The sequence below is a fragment of the Ovis aries genome, chromosome 20, assembly GCF_016772045.2.
Source record: "Ovis aries strain OAR_USU_Benz2616 breed Rambouillet chromosome 20, ARS-UI_Ramb_v3.0, whole genome shotgun sequence".
In the NCBI taxonomy this organism is placed as follows: domain Eukaryota; kingdom Metazoa; phylum Chordata; class Mammalia; order Artiodactyla; family Bovidae; genus Ovis; species Ovis aries.
The window spans coordinates 48,680,631-48,697,516 of record NC_056073.1 but is presented as its reverse complement, the minus strand read 5'-3'; the positions used below and the strand labels follow the sequence as shown (position 1 = coordinate 48,697,516).

Here is a 16,886-nt window from a genome sequence, read left to right as displayed (position 1 = left end):
AGCTCACCAATACATTTTTAAAAACGGCTCTTGACAGGTATTCTGGAAATTTAAGTAGTTTTCAATGGGTCCTTATCAGTCATATTGCTGGGGAAGAAAGTCCTTTCAACTTCTTCCTTTTTTAAAATTTTTTGGCTGCTCCATGTGGCCTGTGAGACCTGAGTTCCCAGATCAGGGATCAAACCTGCACGCCCTGCATTGGAAGTGCAGCATCCTGATCACTGGACTGCCAGAGAAATCCCATTTTTGAACAAAAACTGTAGTTATGATGTCACGTTCGTTTCAGGTATAAAGCACTGTGATTCAGTTTTACACATGTGTGTGTGTGTGTGTGTATATGTATATGGCTCAGAGGGTAAAGAATCTGCCTGCAATGCGGAAGACCTGGGTTCAGTTCCTGGGTTGGGAAGATCCCCTGGAGAAGGAAACGGCAATCCCCTCCAGCACTCTTCCCTGGAAAATCCCATGGACGGAGGAGCCTGATAGGCTACAGTCCCTGGGGCTGCACAGGGTCAGACACGACTGAGCACCTGACACTTGCACTTTCTTCGTAAATACATATTATATCTGTGTTCTTTTCCAGATTCTCTTCCCTTGTAAGTTACCGCAACTCACTCTTTAACAATGTGCAGCATCTAAACATCCCTCCTGACCCAGAAGCAGGAACCAGCGGCCTGAGGCCCAGTCCTGAACCCACAAGCAGGCCCAGGCGAGGCAACACACGAATGGCGCTTAACGCAGGAACTGGCTCTGCTAAGCAGGATGTAAGGACTGTCTGTTGTTATTATGTGAGAAAGCTACAGTCACAGCGCACATCTTACCCAATGGTCCCAGAACCCCGGGCCCCTGGCCATCCTGGCCCAAGGCACCAGGCAGTCACCCACCCCCTGGGCTCACACGGACAAGGAGACACCAGCTGTCCACTTCTGCCGGACAGCAGGCCTGGCTGCGCGCAGAGGAGGGGCCCGAGTCCAGAGCAGATGCTGGCGGGCGCTGACCTGAGAAACCGCATCCAAGTCTGAGCGAACACTGTCCTCATGCCGCCACAAACGACGGCACACGCACACCAGCGAGCGTGGCTGCAGATTCTGTGCTTGTTACGGCGGACAGTCGTCATTTGCCCCCACGGCCATCTGAAGCCAGTAGTCCCGATTATTAAAGATCACGAAGTTGTACAAATGTTCTCCTCCTTTCTGAAAACCGTGCTCACTTTCTCTCCAGGACACAGGGCTGTCTGCAAAGCCTTGAACGGACAGCGTCACCCACGGGGCCAACTTTGGTTCATCAAAGTAGCGACTGAAAAAGACAGACACTTTTTAATAAACAGGGAGACTTAGGGACATTTATCTTCCTTTTTACTTATTCAGGATAAGTGGCATTTCTGATGCTCCTATGAAGCTTCCACCTAAGCTTTTATTCATAAAAATTAGAAGACAGAAATTCACCTCCTGGGGCGATGCTGTGAATTCAGTAAAGGTTCATCGCTGTGCAACGCACAGGCCAAACTCCAGCGGTTCCTACCCTTACTGTGGGAGAGCATATATGGTTCAAAGAACGAAAAGCATCTCCACAAACTGTGGTAAGCACCCTTCCCCTCTTAAGAGTCCTGCTTTCGGGGGTTCTGTGGACTGAAACGCCGCAGAATATCGGGTTTCTCTTTTAAAATGTTTGAAACGTCAACCTTCTTACTGAGCAAAATCAAAGCACAAAGCAATAAATGTGAAAAAGGGATGCTGGATTTAAAAAGGAAAAGCCTCAACAGTTACAGTTCACGTGACACCTCCTGGAATGGAAACTCAGTGCTGCTTTACACCACACAGCCCGGAGCATGGCACTGCCGTCCAGGGACTCACGGATGTTAGGGCTAGGCTGGATCTTGGCTGTGATGTGGATTCAGAGGTGGTCAACTCCTTTTCCCACCCATTTCAAAAAGTGAAGCCATTTGCAGAACTCCAACACGTGAAACAGACCAGCATGTGATCTGTGGAGCTCCGCTGTTTCCTTAAGTGATCCTGTAACTCTGACTGCGCTGAAACGGTCTGGGCGAGGCAGGGCAAGGAGAGCCAGCAGTCTGTTCTCAAGAAGCACAGTTCAGCTCTTCTCCTCCCGAAAGGACAAGGATGCAGCAACATCACCAGGGATAACTAATGACATCATGCACGGTGATGACGTTACTGCACGGGAACCCAAGCAAGAGGGGAAAAAGGACACATGTGCCAGAGGACTGCAGGACCTGCGTCCCGAGCGCTGCCCCCAGAACATCACGGAGGTGCAGATGCCAAGACAGACGAAAGGCGTTCTCACCACAGCTGTTCCAACAGGACACATATCCGCTCCGGGAGGATGAAACCAGTGATGGTGCCCAAGGACGCCTGGGCCACCACCGCGCTTGGCTGAGGACAGCAGTAGGTTGATACGAAATTATAAGGCTCATTATTTCTGTAAGAAAAAAAAAAGAAAGAAGATGCCTTTACATCCACCACTCCATCACTTTCAGAGTACTAAACCTATTAGAAATGAGAAGCCAGCCCCAGCCCGCCAGGACCTGGGAGTCCCCTCGTACGCACAGGTCTGCGTGACCGAAGACGGCGCCCAGCCAGTCGAAGAGCTCGTGGGCGCTGCAGGCTGCCTCCGGCTCGCCCTCGAGCAGGCCGCTCCGCAGCACGGGGCACCGCAGGTCCCGCGTCGTGCTCAGCGCTATTTTTGGCTGATGCTCCTGAATTCCGTAACCAGAAAAGTATGACATCATGGATCCTTCTGCACCTTCAGACACACCAAATAAGGCCGCTGGAAGAGTGTGAACGCGCTCAGCGAGTCCCTGAGCCCACCCCGTTCCCACCTGAGGGTTTCGGGAAGCAGGGACGGTAAGGTCAGACCAGGGGGCGCTGTACAAAGCTTTACTCAAAGTAAAACCGGTTAAGTTGCTTCCAGCTCCTAGAGCCGAAGTTATGTCAACATTCATCTTCCTGGAAAATCAGAATGCTTTCAGGTTCAACCCACACTACTCTCGTCATCCGCTCCACTAAGCAACTTTCGAGCTAGTAAGTAAAACCCGAAGCTTTGCTTATGCTTCAATAAAATTAGTGAGCTCTACACACACAGAGAAAGGAGCGCCTCTGCGCACTCTGGAAACGGGAGACACAAGAGGAGCCGAGGGGCAGAACCTCAGTCCAGCTTGCCTTCGATACCCAGTAAGATCCAGTGGGTCCTGAAGGATTTTCCGGTGGCTTTGGAAGATGGAAACAGTGACCCCCTGGAGCATGGGGCAGGCTTGCGAACAGTCCAGCGTGTTAGAAAGAATACCTCCCTCCCACTTCCCTCCCTCCAGGGCAGAGATCAGCAGGCTCACTGCCCAGGATAAAAGGTCTGCACTCCTGAGGCTCCAGGCTGCCCTTCTGAACGGCCGCCCCCTGCCTGCACCAGCGTCACGGCCTGAGCGGCCCCCTGCAGGAACCAGGACCTGGTGAGCTGGTGCAAACGCAGATGCTCTGGCCGCTGCGACTGCTGGGAGTGATTCGGTCCTCTGCTTCTGACCCTGGGGGTCTCGCATCTCCTGCCAGCGCCCAAGAGACGGCACAGACTAACTGCATAGCTTGCAAGTAGGGCAAAACCCTCAGACCTTTCACAGGTCTCAACAAGCCCCTAAACTTCCTAGGAGTCTTAGAACACACAGCTCTCCAGGACCCAACACACAGGAGGCCTTGCACAGACTCCAGGCCACTGAGATGCCAGCCTCTCGGCCCTGGGGCCACACCACACACACACAAGCTGCACTGAGGTGCTGCAGACCCAGGGTTCACGCAGGCAACCCTGCTGGACCCGGGGACCATGGCCTTCCCAGGAAGAGCAGACAGAGGGGCCTACTTCCAAAACGGACCCAGGGCTTTCTTCTCCTCCAAGAGAGAGAACCACACCACGGTAACTACGATGCTCTGATTCCTTATAATCTTGGTTTGGGCCAAAGATAACACTTCACAAAGGAGTGCGGTACATGGTGGTTGTAAACAGATCAGAATGTATGGTGAACAATGCATTGTTTCAATCAAGTAGAAGTTACAGCAAATTTAACCTGACATTTAACAACATGCCTGATTATGACCTTGCAACATAGAAGAAGCTGTTTGTGTGCACCACTAAAATTGTTACTTTAAAACATTCCAGCCAAGGCTGCTGGAGCTGAGCTGGAGGGAGGAAGGAGAGAAACGGGAAAGGTCAGCTGCTAGGGGACCATCCTCGAGAGCTCTGGACGGACACGTAACCCGGGGAGACGGAGGCAGACGGCTGCACGGCTGGACGACCCTGAACCACACGGATGCCAGAGGGACCGCACAGCTTCCTTAACCAAGCTTACAGGCTCCTTGCTGTCCCAAAGCAGAGTGTCCCTACCAAACCTTTGGTTAGTTCGAAACGGCACAAAGCGAAGAGGCAATCACCTTACGACACAGCTTGCTAACAGATGCGTGAAATACATCAAGACAAAGCACGGATGCTTAGAGACCCAGTTCACAGCTCTGACGGCGTGAGGACAAGATGCTGAGTGCAATTCTGGGGGAGGGAGCCTGGGGGTGCCCTCTCCCTCCCGGGGTGCCCACCACCTCCATGGAAGTTCGCTGCAAGACACATGCTAAGCGCTACTTTCACTTTTTCTGGTAAAACTTAAGTAACGTAAGGATTTTTCCTGCTGGCTCAGATAGCAGAGAACTGTCAATGAGGGAGGCTTAGGTTCAATCCCTGGGTCAGGAAGATGCCCTGGAACGGCAATGGCTACCCAGTCCAGTATTCTGGCCTGGAGAATCCTATGGAAAGAGGAGCCTGGCAGGCTATGGTCTGTGGGTGGCAAGGAAGAGGCGGACACCTATATCCATGTAGGCACGCAGCATCCCTGACCAGTAGGCCGAGTCCCCATGCCATCCTCACTACACCCCTGCAGCTAACAACTAGATTTCAACACCACTGTGTCGTTATTACACAATTTATTTTTCATACCTGTTTGATGCCACGCCAAAAGAAAATCAAACTTCAACGGCTTCTTTTCTTTGAAGGCCCAAGATACTCTCTTATACTTCTTAGAGTCCAGGTTAGAGGATAAATCCATCAGATCAATGGAAACAACTTTAAAAAACGGAGAGGAATTAACAGTTCATGCACACACGGCCTGCACCGCGCAACACATGCTGGATTAAAAACATCAGGAGATTCGGAAAATTCATGGATGAAAAGAGTCACTTTGTCCTCCTTGCCCTCCCTTTGGTTTACCAAATCAAAACTCTGCTTTTGATGGGCATTTCAGGACTTGCGCTAATCACAACAGGGGTTTAAAATTCACACTTTTCCCAAATACCAAGGGCAGAGATGAACTCTAATCAAGCCGTGCAGGGGGCAGCCGTGACCACCGACGTGCAAGCAGACGGTGAGCAGAGCCACACCTCCTCAGTCACGGGTGACTTCTACCGGAATCGTAACACTTGGGAAAATTAAAGGGAATTCTTTGCTAAGACCAAGTTGGAGCAGATACAAATTTGTATATGCAGACTGGGCAAACAAGGTCCACTGTCGAGCACAGGGAACTACAGTCGATATCCTGTGATAAGCCGTCGTGGAGAAGAGCACGAAACACAGCGCATATTCAGGTGTGACCGAGCCGCTCTGACACGACGCTGCGCACCAGCCACCTTCAACACAAAGCTTAAAACCTGAAGAACAAGTTGGCTTCGTTACTTCGAACCTGTGACCTGAAACACAGGCATCTAACAGACCAGGCCCCCGCCTACGACCTTTGTGAGACGCGGTCGAATCTCACAGTCGTATGCGGTCGTATGAGATCCTCTCTGATAAGGAATTTTAAAGACGAGGCAAAGCCACACTGCTTCTGCCCAAAGAGAACAGAAGCAGTTCAAGCAGGAAAACTCGAGCTGCTACAGAAGGCACCACCTTTTAGAGACTGATGGAGAGAGCACCATACTTACTGAATCTCATGGTTTTCCTGCCAGAATACTGAGACGGACGGCCCTGAAGTCCAGTTTCTTCATACGTGTCTTTATCCAGGGATAAAATTAATTTCCCTATAAATCAAATAATAATTCCCATAAAGAGACATTAAACACATAATTCGTTCTCCTGTTTTTGGTGTTAAAAAATAAAACAAAATAAAAATATAACATGTTCTCAAAGAGAAAGCAAGGCAAATTGAGCAGTTAAATACCAGTGCACACAAAGATCTTTTTATAATACAAGTGTATTATTTATCCACATATATCTTACTTATAAACAAGAGTATTATTTATAAGTACATGTACAAAGACATTCTTTATTATAGTGAAACTAGAAATTGTCTTTTTATTAAAGAAAGAATAAACAAATTATGGTACTCTTCTTTGGGATATTTTCAAGACTTTAAAAATAGTAAATTAAAACTGTATGCACCCATATGGAAAGATGTCTGGGAAACAGACCTTGGGAAAAAAAGGTAATTGAGAAACTAAATAGAGTGTGACATACTATATGTTTTATTTAAAAAAAGCAACAACCTGTATGTGTGATTTTAAATTCATAGAATGTGTCTAGAAGAATAAATACCTACCTCCTAATAAGGGCTCCTGCTAAGAACGGGAATGAGTTTGAGGGGAGCTGGATGAAAGGGTGGACCATCACTTTACTCACGCCTGTATGATTTTGACTTTTTCTTTTTCACAGTATGCATTTCCTTAAGAATGAAGGAAAAACGAGTGTGCTTACCATTTGGGAGCAGGGCAACAGTATTATCCTCGTCAATATTTGTGTTGTATGTCAGCACATAGCACGAACCTGAAAGACAGCCCAGAGGAGAAATTCAGAAAAAAAAAATCACACCTGCAAAGTTAGTGGATTAGTTTGACATGATAACCAATCCTCCAGGTTATGGGTCCTGCTCACTCAATAACCCTAAACCAGCCAAAGTGAAGGTGGAGGACACGCGAGGCCAGGCACTGCTTGTCCAGGTCCCCACCCAGGGCCTGTCTGTGCAAGCCGACTACCACGGCACGGCAAACGCGTGCAGCTGTGCGGACGCTGCAGACAGGCCCAGGGAGCAAGGGCAGGGGACGCACACACCAGCCAGGCCGAGTTCCAGGTGAGACTCAAACCTGCCAAGAGCTTGTGCGACGTCAAGAGAGCCGCTCAGGCTCCCTGAGCCTCAATTTCCTCACCTGTAAAATGGGGCTGCAGGCCCATCTCACAGTGTTGTTGCTGGGTGACGTCGAGTCGCGCAGGTAAAAGTGCCTGCCGTGCCCGGGCCCACGTCATTAGCAATTGGAGCATCAAGCTTTTTTTCTGGCTGCACCATGTATTTTGTGTCAATCTAGTTCCCTGAGCAAGGATTGAACCCAGGCCCTGGGCAGTGAAAGCCTTAAGTCCTAACCACCGGACCGCCAGGTAAGTCCTCAGCTCAAAACCAACGAAAGGAATCGGGTCGCTGAGACCGACGACAAGAGGCCAGTGGCTCCTGTGCGGCGATGCCTGCAGTGAGGGCGGATCCTTAAAGACGCTGGAATGGTTTCAAACGAGTGGCTCCCAGGAGGCAACTGGAACAAGACAGTCAACCCAGCAGACACAGATGGGATGAGGGCCGCAGGGTCCAAGCGGAAGAGGCTGGGCCCCCGTCAGCACCTGGCCGTGTAGACGGCAGTGTGGCTCCATCAGGAGACCAGCATGCTGAGACGGCTGTTGTGGGCACTGCGCGGACCACAGCGGTTCTTGCGGCCACGCCCGACGGCAGTGCATCTGAACACGGGGCCGGAAAGCTTTTCCTCTCCGCGAGCTTGGGGTGACAACACCCCCACGGGACGCGTGTGGACCCGTGGAATCAGAAACCAAACCTGGGGATGCACAGAGCAGGCTGAGCTACTGAGGGGCGGAGGGCGGGCTGCGCACGCCTGACCTCGCAGACGCGCTCCATCCGCGTGATTCGAACAAGGCAGGAGCCCCGGAAGTGTGATGTGGCCTCCCTGGCCTTCTGCATCCCACCATGTTCACAGACACTATGAGGTTTTTCTTACCTTTCTTGACAAAAGAATTGATGAATTCGTGTGTGATTAACTCATAAAGAGGTAAATCCTTCACAAAGTAATAGGGTCCAAATTCCATGACCAGATCTTTCAGTTCTTTTGATAGTATCCCACATTCAGGAATCAGAAATGAAACCTATTGGAATATACAACACAAAAAACTTATTTTTATATTAATAACAGAAGCATGGTTGACTTACAGTATTATACTAGTTTCATGTATACAGCATGTGATTCAGCATTTTTGCAAATTATACTCCATTATAGGTTTCAACAAGTTTTATTTTCATGCAGATCAACACCCGGGATTTAGTGATGATACAACATAATTAAGGCTACTAACCATTCCTCCACAACCTTCAGCAAAAGTCTGAAATTAATTTACTAATCTCAGGAAAAGAGAAATCCAACAAGTTAAGTTTTCCATTTCTGAATTCAAGTGCACAGTATAGGAAATTGAATGAAAAAAAACAATTTTAATGGGAAACTCTTGCTTGCGTTTTATCTTTTGAAAATAAGCAATATATTTGATGACCTGTTCCTGTCACTACATTAATTAATTTTTAGGGAAATGCAGTGGTAAAGAATCTGCCTGCCAATGCAAAAGACCTAGGTTTGATCCCTGGGTCAGGAAGATCCCCTGGAAAAGGAAATGGCAACCTACTCCAGTATTCTTGCCTGGGAAATCCCATGGACAGAGGAGCCTGGCGGGGTTAGGGTTAGACTTAGGGACTCACCAAGTATAAGTGAATATCCCCAGATCTGTGTATCCTGGTACCAGGCTGGAATCAGAGGAACTGTCCCTTAGGGCGTAAGGAATTTGGGGATACTGGTTATTAACAGGCCACATGGAAGCAGAAGTCAGCTTGGTGTTCCCACTGTCCCGACGGAAAAGCTCTGCACGTGGGCTGGGGAGGACACAGTGCACCTCCCAGACGGCTGTCTGTGAAGAGTTATCCATCCAGAGCAGAGACGTTCAACCCGACAGGTTTCAAGCGGTGCCCGGCCGCTCCACACCTTGAAAAAGGCCACTCTCCCAAAGCGGGGACACTAACCGGGGTCGCCACTTGTGTCTGAGACACTGGCCAGTGAGGCCGAGCTGAGATTAGGCTGATCAGCTTAAAAGCGTGCGAGGCTTCACGCGCTTCCATTTTAAGGTCTAGTCTGGAGTCCTCCCCACTTGCACGGGTCCGCGAAGCCTTCCCAGCAGACACTGCCCGGGAGTCAGGGGGCTTCTCCTCCCCAGGAAGGTCCAGTAACCACCCCCACTGACGCCTCAGCCACGAAAAGGGCCCCGGGGCGGGCGACACTTCCAGGGAACACCAGCAAACATCGCTGTGGGCAAGGCGGCCGAGGCGAATTTCTACCAAAAGCTGCCCAAATGCCGCCCTGGCGCTCTGGATGGACAAGGCGGAGAGCAGCGGGCAGAAGAAAGAGCTTTTCAGGGATCAAACTAGCGCCCGTAAGCGGTTTAGAGGAGCAAGCAGCTCCCGGGCGGAACTGGGCCGGCCGCTCCGGAGAGGCGCGCGGGTGCAGGAACCCAGCGGCAGGGAAGGAGGGCGGCCGCCCCGCCCGTCCTGGCCCCGCCCCCGCCTTCCGGCCCCGCCCCAGGGACGCAGCACGCCTGGGGCGGGGCCAGGCCACAGCAAGAGACCAGAGGCCCCGTGAACCCTGCCCCGCCCTCCGACGGCGGGGCACCGCCCCGCACCGGTGCACCCTGGGACTTGTGGTCCTCAAGCGAGCCAACACAGGAGCCTGGAGCCACGGAGAGACTACAGCTCCCAGCATGCCGAGCGAGGGCCCCGCCCCTCCACGCGACGAGGGCGGGCCCCCGGAGCAGAGCCCGGCTCTCCCCCAGCCTCCCGCGCCCGCGGGAGGGAGCGTGCGCGATCCGCGGACCGAGGGCCAGGACTCACCCTGTAATTGTAATAGTGCGTCTCCACGAGATGCCGGTGGCGCGACTTGTCATGGCCGAAGTTGGACTTCTCACAGACCAGCAGGTGCCGGGGCACCTCTCGCAGCCGGCGCAGCGTGGCCATGCTCTCCCCGCGCAGACCCTCCAGGCTCGGCTCGCCCCGCCCCTTCCCTCGCCCCGCGGGCGTGCGCAGTGCCGGCAGGGCGCACGTGCGCAGGCTGCCCGGGTAGGGGCGGGGCTAGCGCCGGGGCGGGGCTAGCGCTGGGGGCGGGGCTAGGCCTCGGGATCCTCAGCCGGAGCTCTCTGATGGGTAAAGGAAAGGCGCACTGCCCGGAATGAATTCCCTTGTCAGACTCCCTCCTCTGGGCCCCAGGTTGCCCCTTCCCAAACTGTCAAGGAGGTTTGTGTCTAATACCTTCAATAGAACTCCTTAAGACTTCTTCAAAACCACTTTTAAGATCCTTTTAAAAATATCCTTTTGGGGAATTCTCTAGCCATCCAGGGGTTAGTATTCAGTGCTGGAGCCAGGGTTCAATCCCTGGTTGGGGAAATGAAGATCCCACAAGCCGGCGCAACCAAAAAAAAAAAAAAAAGAATGAAAAATAGACTTTTGGAACCGCTTTTAATAATTTGTTGCTATTGGAAGTTATAGTGATAATTCGTTTTTCCACCTAATCTTTCTGACCAACTGTAAGTACTATACTACACACTTTTCAAACTGGAATCTGCACAGCCCAATTCTATGCAGAGAGGATGCAAAATAACAGAATATTTGTGTTCTGGAGCATCAGTTTTACTATAAGATGTGGAAGAAGAGAAGTTAAATAATTTAGAAGATGCATGGATGCATGAGTACTCAGTCGTGTCCAACTTTTTTTGCAACCCCATGGTCTGTAGCCTGCCAGGCTCCTCTGTCCGCGGGATTTCCCAGTCAAGAATACTGGAATAGGTAGCCATTGCTTTCTCCAGGGGATCTTCCTGACCCAGGGATCGAACCCACATCTCTTGAATTGTAGGCGGATTCTTTACCACTAAGCCACCTGGAAAGCCCAATTTAGAAGATAAGTATGTGTAAGTCTGGGCTTCCCAAGTGGTGCTAGTGGTAAGGAATCCACCTAGCAATGCAGGAGACCCAAGAGATGAGGGTTAGATCCCCTAAAGGAGGAAATGGCAACTCACGCCAGTCACATGTGTAAATCTCATCCAAAACTAAGGCTGGTCAGTTCTTCACCATTACTCCTGTGCCTCAAAAGTCAGATTATCTCTGCAAATATTCTAAGGGACACCAATTTTCCATTATTTTAAATAGGAAGAATGATAAAGAAATAGCAAGTTGATCAAAAAATTCCCAATCTCCTAAATCACAACAAGGCACTTAGATACAACTTACAAATATCATATTAGCATGTAAAATGCTTAAAGCATTGCTTCATGGGCACCACACAATTCAGTAGCAGTGGCCTCTCTTAGACCTGCAGCGTCAGAGGTGGACCTCTCCTAGGTTGGTACTCCAAAGCTCTGCAAAGTGACTGTTGCGATTCTGATGGTGCACCAGTAATGTGTGAAAGCAACATGAAGCTTTTCTAACAAGCCCTTTAGGTGAAAATGTTGTATTAACTTTTGAAGGCTCAGTGTAACTCCTATGCGTGTAAACTTCAGCTTTTCTCTACAATACTTCATCAAAATGGCTCTGTCGCCCCTCCGCGCTGTCTCTAGTCCACAACCACTGCTGGCCGCCTTTCTCTCTGGTCACTGCAAATGCCAGCCTCCCGACTGTCTTGCCCTCCTACAGTCAGCATCCAGACGATCTCTTGAATATATGAATAACATGACATATATCTAGGGCCCAGCCTCTACACCTGTCTGCACCACACATCGATTAACAATAAAGAGACGTTTCTTTATGACTTGCTGGGTTCTGGGCACATAATAAATACGTGTGAATGACTCTCCAACCAGTTACTGCCCCTGGAGGACAACAGGCATACTCCGTTCACCTTTCCAGCTCTCGCACCATTCAAGCACACGGTAGCTGCCCCATAAATACGTTTGTTTAACAAATACTTCTTACCCATATTTCCATACCCAGATCCTAACATTCCATCAGGAGTCAAAATATTAACAACTTGGATAAATGAACTTGCACGTGAACAGAGGACTGGCCCGGGGGAGGGGCTGGTCCAGTTTAAGGTGGGTTTGCAGCAGACAGCAGGTGGTCAGCCCAAAGGCCTCGCTCCCTGTCTGCTCTCCAGCTCGTGAGGAGGGCAGAGGAGCCACCACCCTCCTGTTGGGCCTGGATCAGGCTCCTCCTAAAGCTGGGGCTCTAGCCCTTGTGTGCTCCAGGCCTGTAGGGCACAGCCCCTCGGGCTGGAAAGGGCTCTGTCCAGGCTCAGCGATTCTAGCACTCTGGACAGCTCCATTTCCCTCCAGGTGTCGGGGTGGAGTTTGGGATCAGGACCCTGTCCCGTGTGTGCAGAGGACTCGGGGGCCTGCAGACAAGCTGACTCACAAGGATCTTTGAAGAGCGCTGCCCACCGTGGCTGGTGGTCTCATCTCTCCCACGCCTGAACTGTCGAGAGACACAGGGTCTCCAACCAGAGGCCCCAACCTGAGCCTGGGAGGCTGCAGAGACCGAGGTTTAGGGCACAAGCTCACGGGCTGGGGAAGGATGCAGCCGCGGGTGGGTGGGCTGAGGGCGGGGGCTTCCCGTGGACGATGCAGCCTCCGGCGGGGCTGTCCTGTGGCCCAGGAGCCCAGGTGGTCATCACTCGGTCAGGCTCAGGCCATCAGTGAGTCCTGGGCCGTTCCCACGCGCAGCCCATGCTCAGCACTGACCCAGCCTGCCGGCCATTGTGGCTGGGGGGAGGGGGTGTCTCCTGTGGTTTTTGCTGGTCTGAGAAAGTGCATGTCCCTTCACTTTTGAAGGATAATTTCACTGGATTCTAAGTTGAAGAGATTTTTCAGTTTTGCTTGCATGATTTGTGAGACATCAGGTGAAATTTTATCCCTGTCCCTGTAGGGGTAAGGTGTTTGTTTCCTCTGCTTTCTTCAAGCGTTTCTTTGTCCTTGATTTTCTGCAGTTAGAATACAACATGTTTTGGTGTAGGATTTTTTTTAGTTTTTTTTGGTATTTGCCTGCATAGCGCTCTCTGAGCTTCCTAGATCTGTGGTTTGATGTTTATCATTAATTGGGGGAAATCCTCAGCCTTTATTACTTCAAATATCTCTTCTGCTCCTTTCTCTTTCCCTTCTGGTTGAGCTGTGATTTGCATGTCACACCTTCTGTAGTTGTCTCACAGTTACATTAGTTTTGATTCCAGGCATTCCTTTTGATTCTTTCTTAGTTTCCATCTCTGCTTATATTACCCACCTGTTCTCAAAAGTGGGCTTCCCTCATAGCTCAGACAGTAAAGAATCTGCCTGCAATGCCGGAGACTTAGGTTCGATCCCTGGGTTGGGAAGATCCCCTGGAGAAGGGAAAGGCTACCCACTCCAGTATTCTGGCCTGTATAGTCCATGGGGTGCAAAGAGTCGGACATGACTGAGCGAGTTCTCTCAGGTCATCCACTTTCTCCATTAGGGCCCTCAGCGTGTAATCACAGTTCTTTTAATTCCTGAGCCAGTCATGCTGCAGTTTCCGCCATATCTGAGTCTGGTTCTGGTGCTTGCTCTTGTCTTTTCAAGCTGTGTTTTTTCCCTTTGTAGAACACTTTGCAACTTTTTGTTGAAAGATGGGACACTGTGTCCTGGGTATGAGTAAATATGCTTTTAGTGTGAGGCTTGTTTGTACGGCTGGAAGTCAAGCTGCGTGTGCTCTCCGCTGTAGCAGGAAGTGTAGGGGGCTGAAATTCCCTGTGTGGTTGTTTTCCTGTCCGTCATCCTCTCTGGGTTCTCCTAGAGTTTTCCTCTTAGATAAGGCTCTCAGTTCTTCCCACTGTCATCTGTGCTTGACGTGGTGCCTTCGATGTGGTGGTGAAACAACTGTTAGACCTTTCAGTGGGGCTGTGCCCGGGTCTGTGAGTTGCTCCACCCCACCCCCGTCCCACTCAGGTGAGACTGGAGGGCCAGGAGGGACTGCAGAGGGGTACTTTCCCTCCCTTAGGACTGTGCTGCTGTTGCTGCTAAGTCACTCAGTCGTGTCCGACTCTGTGTGACCCCATAGACGGCAGCCCACGAGGCTCCCCCGTCCCTGGGATTCTCCAGGCAAGAACACTGGAGTGGGTTGCCATTTCCTTCTCCAATGCATGAAAGTGAAAAGTGAAAGTGAAGTCGCTTAGTTGTGTCCGACCGTCAGCGACCCCATGGACTGCAGCCCACCAGGCTCCTCCGTCCATGGGATTCTCCAGGCGAGAGTACTGGAGTGGGGTGCATCGCCTTCTCAGGACTGTGAGGCTTTGCTTACTTCCAGGGAGGCGAGGCTCTGGTCAAAGTTTCCTTGAGGCAGGGCTTTTGTGAAGAACAGAACTCTCTGGGCATATTCCCAAAGGCTACTTCTTCCTTCTCCAGAAAGCAGGCGAGTTTTCCCTTGATGTGCATCCTGAACACCTGTGGGGCTCCTGTGCGTAGGCTCACGGAAGTGTGGGCTCTTCAGGTGAGACTGGTGTGTGTGTGTGTGCCCAGTCGTGTGAGACTCTGGGACCCCATGGAGTGTAGCCCGACAGGCTCCTCTGTCCGTGGGATTCTCCAGGCAGGAATACCGAAGTGGGCTGCCATTTCCTCTTCTGGGGATCTTCCCGACCCAGGGATCAGACCTACGTCTCAGCACTGGCAGGTGGATTCTTTACCACTGAGCCACCTGGGAAGCCCAGGTGAGACCAAGTGCTCACTTAGTCAGTCGTGTCCGACTCTTTGCGACCCCTCTTTGCGTGGATTGTAGCCCGCCAGGCTCCTCTGTCCATGGGGTTCTCCAGGCAACAATACTGGAGGGGGTTGCCATTCCCTTTTCCAGGGATCTTCCCGACCCAGGGATTGAACACATCTCCCCCTGCAAGGCAAGCAGAGTCTGCCACTAGCGCCACCTGGCGGCCAAGAAGTGAACATACCTTCTAGGACATGGGATTATTATTTTTAAAAAATACTAAAAAATGAAATAGTTCAGGGAGTTGAAGCTGGATTTTTTTTTTAAAAAGAGAAACTGTGAGCTCAGGGAAGAATCAAGACTGGGAACCAGGCCAGTGAAATTCACTCCTGTGCCCTTTTCCCTGGGTGTGTCTCACTGTAGGTCCAGACCCAGGATGCCACCTGGGGTTTTGGTCAAGGGTGGGGAAGATGATTCCAATAGTGAAGAGGGTGGACCAGATCTAAAGTTTTCCTCCAGTTCAGTAACCACCCATCTGTCTGCCTGCCATGTACGCAGAGCCTGGCTATGAATACAATGTTTAGAGAAAAGAGAGAACCCCTGTCCTAGTGGGGCACAGAGGCTGGAAACCACTCACCATCAGTATCAAGTAGAGCAAGGTACAGGTGGGCACGGGCACAGGTGGGCACAGGCACAGGTGGGCACAGGCACAGGTGGGCACAGGTACACGTGGGCACAGGAAGACGTGAGCACAGGCACAGGCGGGCACAGGCACAGGTGGGCACAGGCACACGTGGGCACAGGCACAGGTGAGCACAGGAAGACGTGAGCACAGGGCCCTGTCTGGGATGGGAGGGGTGGGGAAGAGTGGTTGAGGGCCAGCTGCGAGAGGAGATGGCATCAGAGTGGAGAAGCGGGAAGGTGCCCAATCAGGACAGCAGCCCGGGCCACCTCCGTGACAGCAGCCGAGTGGTCAATCTCAGGACGACTGCCGCCTCTGCCCACGGGCCCGCCCGCCGCGGAAGCCCCACAAGAAGCAGCACGCCCGAGCCCTCCTGGCACACATGCGCCCTACCCGCCCGTGACTCCCGAGCTGCATCTCCCCGTCTGGACCTGCCTTGCTCCAGGCTGCTGCTGTCCACACAAGCCACACTTCTGGGTCCAAGGACCGGACTGCTCCGTCTCAAGCCCCAACGCCAACCCGTCACCAACTCTGCTCTTTCAAAAGCTCCAGAACCAGAGGACAGTGGCGGGAACACCCCTCAGGCAACAGAGGGTGCCCCTGTGCCAAGCGGCAGCTGCTGGCTATGATGCCCTACAGATCAGTTTCGGGGTAACACCTCAAGGGCATTCTCTTCCTTTTCCTGTGCAAAAAGGAAGCCAGGGATCAGGCAACTGGAACGCCCAAGGGCAGGTGGGTTCAGCAAGCTCTCCTTTAAGGTCTTACAGTCTATGTAGCCCTATTCTTCCCATACGATTGGCCTGGGTTGTTATTCTTTAGTAAAACCTACAGAGGTTTGGCCAAAACAGAAAGTTGGAATCCAGCTATAGCAATAACCAGCTAGCTCGAGAAAAACCTGACGGTTGGTGCTGAGTTTTGGGTCTGGGAAAACCCGGAACATTATGAAGTCTATCTGGACCTTGGTGGGGCTCTGGTTCTGATATCAGATGCCCTAAATGTGGAATCTGGTTTGGGGCAAACCGCAATTTTTCTTGGACGTTGTGTCCCTTTAAGGCTAAAAGCCCTAGTGACTGGAGGCAGTCTTCCTGTCCGGAGGCTTGAGAAGGAGAGCAGAGAGGCAACTTCATCCACATGTTGCAAAACGGCAGAACCACTGGGGAACCTGGTACTGAACAGGTCAGCCTCTAGGATTTGCCAGAAACAGGAAAGCAGCGAATCCTGCGGCATTACTGTGCAGGTGAGTTGTTCTCCTTCCCAAGGAGAGGCAAAAAGGTACTTGCTAGGGACTTCCCTGGTGGTCCAGTGGCTAAGACTCCGCGCTCCCAATGCAGGGGGCCTGGGTTCAATCCCTGGTCAGGGAACTAGGTCCCACAGGCCACAGCTAAGAGTTTGCAGGCTGCAACTAAAGAACCCCAATGCAGCAGTGACGATCAAAGGTCCCGTGTGCTG

The 16,886-nt window shown here is 51.6% G+C and overlaps 1 protein-coding gene across 2 annotated transcripts; it reads right to left on the bottom strand.

The window, feature by feature from the left end:
• Positions 1–763: 763 nt before the first annotated feature.
• On the bottom strand, positions 764–10,109 carry RPP40 (ribonuclease P/MRP subunit p40). Of its 2 annotated transcripts, XM_042236802.2 has the most exons (9): positions 9,959–10,109; positions 8,780–8,845; positions 8,034–8,178; positions 6,736–6,804; positions 5,967–6,062; positions 4,987–5,112; positions 2,568–2,763; positions 2,305–2,439; positions 764–1,296 (listed from the first exon to the last, which is right to left on the bottom strand). In XM_042236802.2, exons 3-9 carry the CDS (start codon positions 8,119–8,121, stop codon positions 1,098–1,100), a joined length of 909 nt encoding a protein of 302 aa, XP_042092736.1. In that variant the 5' UTR covers positions 8,122–8,178; positions 8,780–8,845; positions 9,959–10,109; the 3' UTR covers positions 764–1,097. The 2 variants fall into 2 exon arrangements, with proteins under 2 accessions (XP_042092736.1, XP_027814434.1); XM_027958633.3 differs by lacking the exon at positions 8,780–8,845.
• Positions 10,110–16,886: the final 6,777 nt, after the last annotated feature.